At 37.0% G+C, this 12,797-nt stretch overlaps 1 protein-coding gene across 1 annotated transcript; it reads right to left on the bottom strand.

Annotated features, from left to right (window-relative positions):
- Positions 1–342: 342 nt before the first annotated feature.
- LOC137717395 (uncharacterized) lies at positions 343–10,435 on the bottom strand. Its single transcript, XM_068456760.1, has 15 exons — positions 9,834–10,435; positions 9,545–9,630; positions 8,469–8,623; positions 7,984–8,048; positions 7,698–7,892; positions 7,511–7,565; positions 5,913–6,152; positions 5,671–5,804; positions 4,489–4,681; positions 4,283–4,342; positions 3,942–4,196; positions 2,720–2,978; positions 2,442–2,647; positions 2,145–2,195; positions 343–1,275 (listed from the first exon to the last, which is right to left on the bottom strand). Exons 1-15 carry the CDS (start codon positions 10,007–10,009, stop codon positions 985–987), a joined length of 2,421 nt encoding a protein of 806 aa, XP_068312861.1. The 5' UTR covers positions 10,010–10,435; the 3' UTR covers positions 343–984.
- Positions 10,436–12,797: the final 2,362 nt, after the last annotated feature.

Consider the following 12,797-nt stretch of genomic DNA (forward strand, 5'->3'; position numbering starts at 1 on the left):
GGCAATCTGACGTTTATTGGAAGTGAAAAAGCGTCACACCTTTGCGAATGCACTTCTCCATTCAAATTTGTCCGATGGGCTCAAATCGGAGCAAACTGTCATGGGAAAACGCAGAGAGATGAAACTGCAGGATCTACCGGCACTGAGAAAACATATGGAGTGGCACTGGCCAACACGCGAAGTTCCATAATCTTAAAATCTTGACAGTTGCATGGTGTATCAAACTGAGGAGCATCTTCACAGCAGACGTGTCTCGGTATCTTTTGCAACTGGATCAATGCTGGCACCATAAAACGAGTTCATCTAAACGGAAAATTTAGCCTCAAGTATTAAATCGCGAGATTCGTCTCTCGGAATATAAGTATATAAATTTCTCAGCATGGAGATAATCATGATGATATCAAAATGTCACGACAAGACGAACAAGAGCAACTGCAAAAGGATAATAACTGTAACATAATCTTACTACTGCACAACTAGTTAAATTTTGCAAGTTCCATTCCCGGTCGCTACTGCCTGCTTAAAATACACGATCCTTTGACGGGAACTGGATCAAAAGCAAAATTATAGAATCTCATTAGCCTAGAATATGCAAAATGCTTACAGCTTTCTCTACTTTTCTTAAAACTCACAAGCAGCCTCGCTTGGATACTAATAAGATAGTATGCTCCACGGGCTATTGGCATTCCTATAAACTTCACATTGAGCCAATGGCACAACTTCTACCCGTAAATTGAGTTCTAAAGCTGAAACTTACAACAGCCCATGTCTTCAATCATTTGCTCGTCCTCAATGTGGAGAAGGACGTGATGCTACCATGAGAAGGATGTGATGCCAATGGCACAACTTCTAGCCGTACGTTGAGTTCTAAAGCTGAAAATTTACAACAGCCGATGTCTTCCCCACATGGTCTTTTCAGTGGAGGTAGTGAGATAACCACATAAAGAAGGGCAAGAGAAGAAGCTGCATTGCCAGCAACGGCTGCTACCGAAATAGGTCAGGGAAAGACCACATGATGAATCTTGCAAAAATGTCGGACTCCAAAAACTCAATATGAGCAGCCCTTCCTATGAAGGTGTTCAAGTTCTTTCCATACAATGAGGTATCAAAGTTGATGTCACAGCGCATGAACACTCGATTCTCAGACTGAGGAGCCCGTATCTGGTCCAAGCAATCATTCAGCATTTCCAGAAACACTTTTCCCTTCCTTGAGAAATCCAATGAAGCAGCCTGGCACATATCTATTCTAGCAGAATGGTAGGGAACATAACCGTCCTACAAAACACAATTAATAATATTATGGGTATCAGAGAAAATTATAACAAATTATTAAAGAAATTTTCTTTTCTGTAACAAGAAAAAGTTTCACTCTCCATTGGAATAACATAGATATCATGAAAATAAATTTTCCTCAAAAAACCATAATTAGAATATGAAGAGCAAAGAAGTTTCATGAGATTCTAGCTATTCCATTTTGGTGCTAGTAAATCACTGCATTTTCTAAGACATCGACCTTTGTAAACTGAAAGGTACCCTTCGATACAAGTGTTTCTATGACACGTCAAAATGTATAAAGAAACGAGAGTGGTATAAAGAGTTCCTCCCAAGAAAACATTAAATCTTTCAGTATGAAGAGCAAAAGCAAAGAAATAGTGCATGGTGTCTTCGTAATGTAGACCATGGTCATTATGAAAGCATGAATAGTTAGTAATGTCAAAATCTAGCATAATGATCATGTTTTGGAGCCACAGAGCGAACTACAAAATAGAGTTTTAAGAGTCCCAGTTCACCAAGGTCCATAGAGTACTGCTCACATCAATGATAACTGAATGAGCACATTGAGTTTTTAATTAGTTCAGCAGTAGGATAAAAGTCTACAGGTTGAGGATGGATGACAAACAAGTCTATTCTTTTTGGTCAGTATAATAAGCGAGTAAGATGGCAATTGATTTTTAAGAGATCGTAGGTGCTAAACTGTCAAACATAGTGGCTCACATGAGAATTTAGGGTCTGTGGATAGACAAATTGCATGTCTCACATTAAACTTGGCGGAAAACAGCAGAGTTGAAGCAACAAAAACAATGTGTCAGTTAAGTTTAACAGTTCAATTAGGTCATGAAGCCCCAGGGAAGAGATCAAAATACCTGTGGTGAAGATAACAGGACTATGTGCTTGAAATTCTCAAGTGTCTTCTTCTGCAAAAAGAATTACTTCAGAACATCAGCAAAAATAAACACATCACATTTGTCAACCATTTTTTCTTAAACCAAGTTATAATTATAAAAATGCAGAAGTCATGTTTGCCTCGACTTTGAATCACAGAAAAATGTATCGAGTATGCAATGTCATGATTTGCTTACATTTCCCAAGATGATGAGCAGTTATCAGGCAAACACCTCAATGGCTGAGCTAAATGCATTAAATAAAGGAATTCTCAGTACCTTACACAGCTTGTAAAAGAACGTATTTTGAAGATCTGGATCATCTGTGAATGTAAGCTGATGAATGCACTGTGTGTTCTTGAGCTTCTTCAAGAGCCACAACCCAGAGCTGAATAAAGAGTTTGAACAGTATAGATACCCCAAGTGTGGGCCCGATATAGAAAGATATATGTACAGGTATCTTAGGAATGGTTCCATAATGCTATCTGCAAAAACAATGGCCAATATCTTACACCAACTGCATATAATGGGAAAACATGATGTCAATAATTTAATACCTGTTAGTGCCGTTCTTATGATAACATTCCCAATAGAATGTCCCACAAAGCTAAGCTTAATATCAGCTATGCTTCCAGATCTCGAAACTTTATCCATTTTCTTCTTGAGGAAAGAAACTACTTCCTGGGCCAACCTTTGTCCCATTTCTCTGAAGTCACCAGATGTTTTGTCTTCATTTGCCTCTGACATTAGAAACTCTACCTTGGGATCTATCAATAGCCATTGATTTCGAATAAGCCGTAAATCCAAGTGATGCCCCTGTAGTGTGAGAATTGAAATAAGCATCCATTAATCTGTCTTAATAAGGTTCTAAAAGATGCTAGGCGCTAGTCAGGCGGCGGGCTGGGGCCTAGCGCCTAGACGGCTAAGCATGCTCCTAGGCAGACTAGGCGGATTTAAGTAAATCTACTATATTTCATGTAAAGAAGTGTTTGTTTACTTTATACTTAAAATATATGCAATTTCATCAAAAACTACAAAATAGAATGCCACATATATTATGAAGTATTGGAACATAATGAAAACATGGGGAACAAGCATATAATGTGTGTTTATTTAAGTATTCAACAAGTCTCTTACAATTTATTGAAAAAAATAAAATGCAAATGAAAGTTATCTATTTTCTTCTAAGTGAGTCACAACCTAGGTGGGTGCCTAGGCGGGTGCCTGGGTGGTCTAGGCAGGTGCTTCAGCAGGTCTAGGTGCCATTTCTTAATTTTCAAACGCTTGGGCATTAATCGGGACGGTGACCGGCCGCCTAGCGCCTAGGTGGGGCCTAGGAGGGGATTTTTAGAACAGTACAAAGTACAAATGAATAGACTTATGCAGCTGTTCCATCAACAAAACTGGTGTGAAGTTGTAAACTTGCAGCATAAAACATGAATGACCAATAAATAAATATATTAACCCACAAATCACTAACGTTTAACTATCTTTAAGAATCAAAATATATAAGACTAACACAACCAACAACGTCTAAGATCACTACATATACAAAGTATTGTGAACCTCCATATGCATAAGTTATTACAAATAACTAGCAAGTTTTAACCTAAATTCAAATTGATACCTTGACAAGTTCAAAATTGTTAGTATTTCTACTTTAAAAAATAAAAATAAAAAAAAGTCCACACATGAAATACTGGAGGGGAGCAAGGAAAGAACAGAGAAAACGACGAAATATAATAAAATTAGGGGAAGCTATAAGAGAACAAAACTAGCCTGAAAGCCATGCACAAAGACGACAAGCTTTAAAACACGGCCTTTCTTTGGTGAGATATAGTCAGATTTCTTGTTTATGGAGTCAGAGCCAGATCCAGAGAGTAAGCCAGGAGAGTTAATCACGTCCAAGTTTCTCAAGTACGAATTTTCACTAGTTGTACGCCTAGGCGCATTCAACACACGTTCCACAATGACAATAGGAATTCTTGATGGATCTCCAAATAAATGCATGTCTTGAATTGACCGATTGTTAATCTGAATTTAAAATTTTGGTTTAGAAAAAAAAAAAAAAATCCAAGAGGACTGACAATACGGCACTTCATCTGAAAGCAATGACTCACCTTCATTTGCGCAATACTTCGCCGATGAAGCTCAGCACGGGTAGCAGCTGTCTGGGCAGGCTGTACAGAACACAAGTCAGATCCATAAAAGATCAATTGAAGAATCTAAATTTGGCTCATAACTGAACTCTGCACAAGGTACATGGAACACCAAACACGTTGGACAATTTTTCTTTCATAACTAAAAAATCATGTGGAATACTTACATCGTCGGTTAATTTCCACATAGGTGAAAGTCTTTTATGGCCACCATTGTGGGAAGACTCTTCACCCCCACTACTATTCAGAAAATGATGTGGCATCTCAACCTTAGAGTAAACCATCCATATTGACCACTCAGCTCTTCTATCCTTCGCCCACGTGTCACGCAAGTATTCCAGTATCTTTGTTTTGTTAAACCTGCAATGAATAAATATCACCATACAAACGTACAGAAGATCTGGAAATTAGACCAGAGGAACTAGCCCTCCTTTTTTTATTGTGGGTACAAATAGGAGATTAATCAATCAACATCAGAGAGGACCCGAGCCATTTTTATTGAACAGCTTAGACAAATTTGGGCCCTTCTAAAGGTGATGCCTTTTTTTTCCCTTCACCCGCAGATTTGCAATAACCTGTCGATACGTAATGACAGACTACTGACAGGTTATATTGACAATAAGAACTTGTTGGTATTGCACGTCCAGATGTCCTTCAATTAGGCATCCACTCTAATTCACCCTCATATGGGGGCCCCTTTACTCTAAGAGAGGATGCCTGTTTCAGTATACATATATGATAGATATGTATATGGTACCTGTGGTTTGCTACAAATGTCAAAGTCAAATTCAGTTGTTGTTTCAAATTCAATATTTTCAACTCGGCCATTTTTCTCAAAATTCTTAATTCTTTCAATCGCACTAACAAAACCACAGGTATGATGATCTTTCAAGCAGTCTGATCAGGGAGGGGTGTAGTGGCATTGCAGAAGAAGAGGAGGGGGGTGGGTGGGAGGAGTGGTGGCTGGGGTCGGGGTCGGGGTCGGGATAGATCAGGGGCAGTGGGATGGGGGTTCTGGGCTAGCTGCAGGAGGGGAGATATCAGAATTGGTGTTCCAGGTGGACTGAAAAGACTAAATACCTTTATTCTGACTAAAATTGACAACAAATATCAACCACAAAGGCCATATTTACAAAATGGAAACCACGTTACTAATTTGACAATTATAGCAAACCACAGGTCCATTTGACACACACACATATATATCATGTGCATATGTAAATCTATACAAAAACACACACATCCATGATTGGGACTGTCATCCAGTATTGCATCGTTTCAATTTTTAAAAAAAAAAAACCAATAAAAAACCCATAATAAAGTAATAACATTATCAAATGAAAGCGAACCTGTGGAAGTTCAAAAAAGTGTTCCATAAATATAAAACTTGATCGCCCAACGAATGAAAAGAATTCTGAAGGGCACCCCTTGATAAGTGGCGTATGGCCTCACCACTTCCAAACTCCGATGTGCCATTTAATTTCTGTTCAAAAACATATAAAGTAAGAAAAAATACTAACCTTAAAGCATACAAATTCAAAAAAAAAAAACAAGGGATAAGAACATTGTGCTGTATGAAATAAGGAAGGACCTCAAGACCATTTTGTGGCTTGCCTTGTCCTGAAACTTTGTCATCTGCTGTCACCCAATTTTCTTGCAGGAAATCAAACTTTGTGTCGTCTATTTTAGATATAAAATCGGTCAAATCAATAGCTTGGTCAATAGCCTTGCCAAGTTTCTGGAGTTCTTCAAGCAGTATGTCACGAGCATTTAACAATGATTTAGCAAGAATAATGTCATTCACATCTGCAGCAGCTGCCTGTGTTGATGCCTAGTCAATAACAAATTTTAAACCGTACATATATATAGAGCATCCTCTGAAGAAAAAGGCATAGAAAACGTAAAAAAATAGATTAAGCATATTAAAAACCTTTATAGTTCAAGAGCATAGCCAATTTTGAATTTTTTTTTTATTCAATTACATTGATTCGACCACCCATCTATTTGTATTGTGCTCAGTACTCTTTATTCTCAATGCACTTCTCTTCATAAGTTTAAAACCTTCTAGTGCTAGGGACTTAATAAAGATGTCTGGTTAAAGGGAACTGATATTGCCATGAAACTTCTGCTCTAGGCATTCAGACTTAAGCTTTTCGAGTATTAAATTATTATATAATATAAGAATATAAAATAATGAAATCAGTATTCATTGTCATTCAAGCATAATGACCAATCCTCAAATGGTGCCATGCCTCAAGGTGCGCCACACCTCGCTCTCTAAAAACACTACCAAATCTCGTGTATCACAGAAGTGTTTTTTTTTTATTCAATCACCCTTTTCCAAAATGCATGGTTTGGTTAGTAACTATTTGGTGAGAACAGCGGTCAAGAATTGTTTCTCAACTTAAACAAGTTTAGATGTTATTTTTCAACATTGATGTCACTTTGCAGACAATAGATGTGTACTTTTCTACTTTCCAAGTCAGGTTATTTGTAATTCCATATCATAACCATAATGTAATTACGTATTAGCGCTTCTCAGATTATGCAATCCCAAAAAGGTAGCTATAGCCTGTAAATTAGTCGAGTCTGCTCGGTGTATTTGTCTAGTCTTTTTTCCTCCAACAAAAAGTCATTAACTGATTTATATAATATAATGTGAATCCTAACATAATGTGAAGGACTTCCACTGAATGGTACCCTGATCTAGCACGAAGCAATTTCAAATGAGTGTTTATGACATTTATATAATAAACAAATGCTAAGGATATTCTTGAGAAAAGAGTCCCAAGGATATTGAATAAATTAGGGATAGTGAAGTAATTTAAACTGTTGTAACTAAGGAAATGACTCACAAAGCCCTCTATTACGAAAATATAAACTTAATGCTACTACAAAGTGAATTCCTTCAAACTGCAATGTGTAGCCATAGGGCCCACAACCATGCAGAACTTTCATGTGCCCAATCATTTGATGTTTGTATGTTCTGGTATTGTGTAAATGCCCTTAGAAAGCACGTGTGTATGCACAAGTTATTGATATTGTCATCAAGTACATGAAAGAGAAAAGCAAAGATGACAAACACATCGAAATACACTGCTAAACAAGATAAAATATTCAAGAGTGAACAATGTCAAGCTTCCCAAGGGCAAGAAAAGATCTAGTAGAATTTAATGGGTAACAACATACTTGATTGGACCCAGAATCACCTTCTGTACCAACATTTTCAGGAGTGGAAGAATCACTGAAATAAATCAAATCTGAGTTAAATTTACAAATAAATTATGCACAACAATTAGTTTCCAATATCACAAGACTACTAATTTCCTCAAAATGGAATGCCAAACTATGTTATAGACTAGAATATGTGACAAACCTGGGTACCTTCAATGGGTGTGTATAAGAGACAGCTTTCAGTAGACTGATGTGTACACTAACATCAACAAGTACTGCATGGAATACATCAAAATGAACAGGGCAATATGAATGCAAACCCAGAAGAGCTTTAGAAGGAATTCGAAATTCATGGACAGCGGCAGGGCTAGCATCTAGAGAAGCCTGCAAGTCAGACCTGCAATTATACAATACAATCACCAACTACAATTTCAATTGCGAACTTAATCATGTAAGAAAACAAAAAAAAATGAATCATGTCAACTCACCTATTTCCCAATATGGGGGCATGCAGAAGTTCAAACTTCAAAATAATAGGAGACGAGGATATACCCTGAAAAGTATATACTATAAACATGAATACTTTATAATTTATATGAACATTTCTACATTCTACTGGGCTAAAATAGAATATATAATCCTCAAATTATAACACATACTTAGCCAACAATGACAGTCTTCGAAAAGTAATCTAATCTCATTTGCAAATCAGTATTTATTTTTTAAAGAATTTGACCTGCTTGCCTCTAAGATATTAAGAATGCAAATGGGACCTTTCAGCATTGGGAGGAAATAAGATCAGACCAAACAAATTAAGCTAGTAGTCAATGTTATGACGGAAGTAGGTAGCCAACCCAGATACCAAACATGTTATGAGGGCTACCATCTTCAATAAAATCCTTATAAGTCACAAATGCGTGCATACACACATATACATGCGCACAGAGCAGGAAAGCAAGAGAGATTATAGTACCTCAAGTCCAGCAAGAGATAGATTGAACGATATCATGATTGATAAAAAGACATCCTGCCTGGCATATTTGATTCGAAACGGCTGACTTGAGAAGCTGTTGTCAGTATCATCAATCCTCCATACTCCATATACATCATCAGAACCCAGATCAGAAGCTGCCAGTCAAACAATTTAATTATCTCTAAACTCTTGCCTTTAGTTTATGAAAATAGCATTACTTAAATTCCACAAGCTTTTAACTGAAGCAAAACATTGCTCAGTAAATCTTAAAAAAGTGGTCCACCCAATGGTCACTATTTATAATTTTAATTTTTAGGAAGAGACATTTTATCGCAAACAAATGGAATAAAAATACAAAACGGATTCAGGGGTTAAGGGGACCACTACAAAAACAAAGAAACGAAAGCAAAGAGAACAAACTAAGAGGCTCTCCCACAACACCACCCAATGATCAATATGGGGAACAAAGAAACCGTGGGTGGATTCTTCTATACTCTTCTATTAACTACTTTAACTTTGTTCAAGGATTATTTTTAAACCATGAGAATATCCAACAATCTGTTGTAAAAAAATAGTTGGACCTGGGTAGGTCATGTAAAGTTTTGACTCTACACTGTCTATTATTTAGAATATGAACCAAAGAAAGAATAACACTACAAAACAAAATATGAAAACCTAGCTCTTAAACAACAGCAACCAACTTGTGATAAATTGAGAAAATTCAAAAGCAGAAACAATTGACCATTGAATGTATACACTTTCAATGTAAAAGGGACTTGTCAAAACTTCTAGGGCAGTTTACGATATTTCAATGCCCAGGTTCCAAATTTTACTTAAAACCCATCACTGCAACACATAACAAGGTAAGATTTGTAAAATTATACTGCATTATAAAATTTTGGCTTAAACCATGAGTAACTTAGCAAAAGATCTCAAACCATGAGAGTCGAGCCCCATATTTATATATACTTACAACTTACAAGCAAGGAACTTCACATGTATTTATGATTGTACTTTAGCCTAGAAGAGTGAATAAGTAAAAAGCAGCCATAACAACTCCAGTGAAAGTAAGTTACCTTCATATTGCACAACTCTTGCTGGAGTCCCCACAGAAGTATATTCACTGTCCTCCCATCTCACTGTAATCTTAATTTGGTACCATCTAAACGAGCAAAACATAAATAAGTTAACAAAGTCCCATAAATTCAACTAAGCAAAAAACAATCACAAACAAGCTCAAAATACACCAATTAACAGAAAATGGTCAATTGCCCCTAGTGGGTTACCGCCTTCCTCTAAAACCCACTGCATCCCGGGTTCAAACCCCACACCCAATCCACAAAATGCAGATAGAAACAAACATACCCCTGCTGGAAAAGGTCGAGATTGTGAAATCTGTGAATGTAAATAGCAACCTCTTGAACAGCGTCCAACATAGCCACCGGCTTAATCTTAGCCGGGGGAGGCTTGGCATCTGGCAACCTCTTTGCCGATGATGATTTATAGTTCAGACCCACAAACCACCCCAAATGCGGAAACATGCGTAACCCTAATCCAAAAAATTTGCATCCCTAATCCTCAAACACTTCCGATTTCAGCTCCAGCTCCAGCTCCAGCTTCCCGCCTAATCCTCATCAAATATCACCATCTCAGAAGCTCCATTTCATGGCGGAATTGACCCGATTGTGCTGCCGATGACGAAACGTAACAGTGTGGGGGAGTAGGAAATTCAATCAGCGAGCGATTGTGACTGCGATAATTGGCAATCCTGAGACGATTGTATGCTGGCAGCTAGGGTTCGTGGAATTTGGGATTCATCATTTGAAGTCGGAGTAAAAAGTCAGAGAGGGGAAGAAAACATCAGAGACCTCATCAACGTGCAATCCGCTAATTTTGTTTGCGCTCTTTTACAATATTGTCCTTGGCGACGGAAACCAATATCCGCTAAAGAATGTCGATCAAATTGCAATTTCTGTCATCCTTCCGTCTATTTTCTTTAACACGTGAAAAGTTTCCTTAGATGTCGTTTCAGCAGGTTGATTTCTTTTTAAGCAAAAGTGTTGGTTAAATTATTAGTTGTTACGGGAGAGAAATGGTGGAGATTGAACATTCATAAAGTGCGGAGTTGTTACGGGAGAGAAACGGTGGAGATTAAACATTCACAAAGTGCGGAGGTATTATTGCTTTCTGTCACTACTCTAATGCCATATGCATCTCATGCCACTTGATTGCCTCCACCAATTGCCACATTGGCGTGGAGTTTCTTTCTTCATTTATAATTGAAAATAAAACCAGATCTCCCCACCCACATTAGGTATCGTCAAAAACTTGTAAAAGAGATAATGATCGTGAAGACTTGGCACCGGTGTGGAACCGGCCAAAACCTCTCCGAAAATCAAATCAATATCGAAATATTTAGAATTCAAGCATTGGCTAGTGAGCAACGAGTGATATGCAAAGTGCAATGTTTGATACCTTAGATGAACTCTAGAATGATGTATTTATATGAGTTAGGAGGTGTCCTATTATGGATATTAATTTGCATTTCATGTTGAAGTAGTTCTTACAAACATAGATTGATAAACAACTACTCTGATTGAAGATTTCTGATATGGATCTTGAAATGGTTTTGAGGGATATCTTCTTCTATTGAACAATTAGTAGAAGTCGATAGATTCTTTATTGGGTATTCATGTATCTCCATATCCATACATATAATTATAAACCCAAGTATCACACTTCTGGGCACTGCGAAGCAATAAGGGTTTTAAGGTGAAATCAAATTCATATCTACAAGCACAAGATACTAATGATGCCTTAGGTATGAGAACTATTTGCATACTATAACCTAAAGTTTTGTAACGTTTGATAAGCTTTGTAACCTCAGGTCAATGTTCAGTGAACTTGTTCAACAGACAAGCATATGTTTATCCACCACAAGTGAAAAGTTGCAATTTTTAATGAGTATAAGGACTTTTTAAGTGTAAAAATAGTTTAAGAATTTAATTTAATTTTTTTTTAACCTAGTCGGGGTGGAAAGCACGTGATTGTAGAGAGGATGGTTATGCTTACTCCTACAACTGTGATTTATTTCAGGTATCATGCACAACAATTGAACGAAATAAACTATAATCGTGTGGTGCTGCTACTTGTGATCCTGCCAACTCCTTTTTCGTGGTTTGATATTATAGGAAAGGGATCTTGAGAGGATCTCTTTCCGATATTATGTTAGGTTAAGTGGTTTTGTACAATACTTTACTCATTCTTTAATTAGCACCTATTTATCTATTTGTCAACAGACTAATGATCAAAGATAAGTCATTCCCCATATTGAGGCAACATGATACGTACTAGTTTTTGGAGATGTTCAACGCCTAAACAAGTCTTCTATGACTAGGACCATATTAGAATATATGACTTACTCACACATGTTGAACTGGATGTAATGGCAGGATCTAATCTCGAAATGAATGATGTTTCCAGTGATATATGGTCATAAAATTGTTGTCTTCGTTACATAATCTAATAATACAATTTGAGTATAGGAATGTTATTTTCAATTTTTGTCAAAACTTTTGAGATGCTCAAGTATAGAACAAACTTTGTGTCCAACTTTATTTTGCTACTTGTGTTAACTCTCAAAACTGCGACCAGTATGGTCAACTTTTGATGGGTGTAGTGGTAAGTATGAGAACAATAATATTTACGTGGTTCACCAATGATGATGGGCTACGTCCACTGAAGAAATATACTATTATTTGCTAGGAGTTATAAGGGTGCTCAATGTCCAGTAATAAAATTCAATATTTAGGGTACAACTACTTCGAAGGAGTAATACTCCCCTTTATATAGGCCTCTCTTTACCCAGAAAGTGTTAGGCCTAGGCTTGGCAATTCCTTACACAACCCGATAACCTGATACAACACGATACGAAATTAACAGATGTTTGGGCCGACACGATAACAAATTGGATTGTTATCGGGTAACCCGAGAAGCACCTGTTAAGATAACAGGTTGGTTCGAATATACACTTGGGTAACACGATACAGGATTAGCAAAATATTAATTTTATAACCCTAAAAAAATACTATAATAATTATATATATTAGTTTAACAATTTTATACCCCTAAAAACTATAATAATTATATATTTATTAAATTAAATTAAAAAAATTGGTGACCATTGGATCGGCTGAGATTTAATCTCAGCCGTCCATTGTGCATTAGGTTGGACCTATCTTCTCTTCTCTCTCACTCACTCTAATCTATCCAGTCCAGACTTATTCCCGCGCCGTCTCCTTAATCTACATCTCTATCGCATCCTCCTCC

Source organism: Pyrus communis, chromosome 15 (genome assembly GCF_963583255.1).
Source record: "Pyrus communis chromosome 15, drPyrComm1.1, whole genome shotgun sequence".
In the NCBI taxonomy this organism is placed as follows: domain Eukaryota; kingdom Viridiplantae; phylum Streptophyta; class Magnoliopsida; order Rosales; family Rosaceae; genus Pyrus; species Pyrus communis.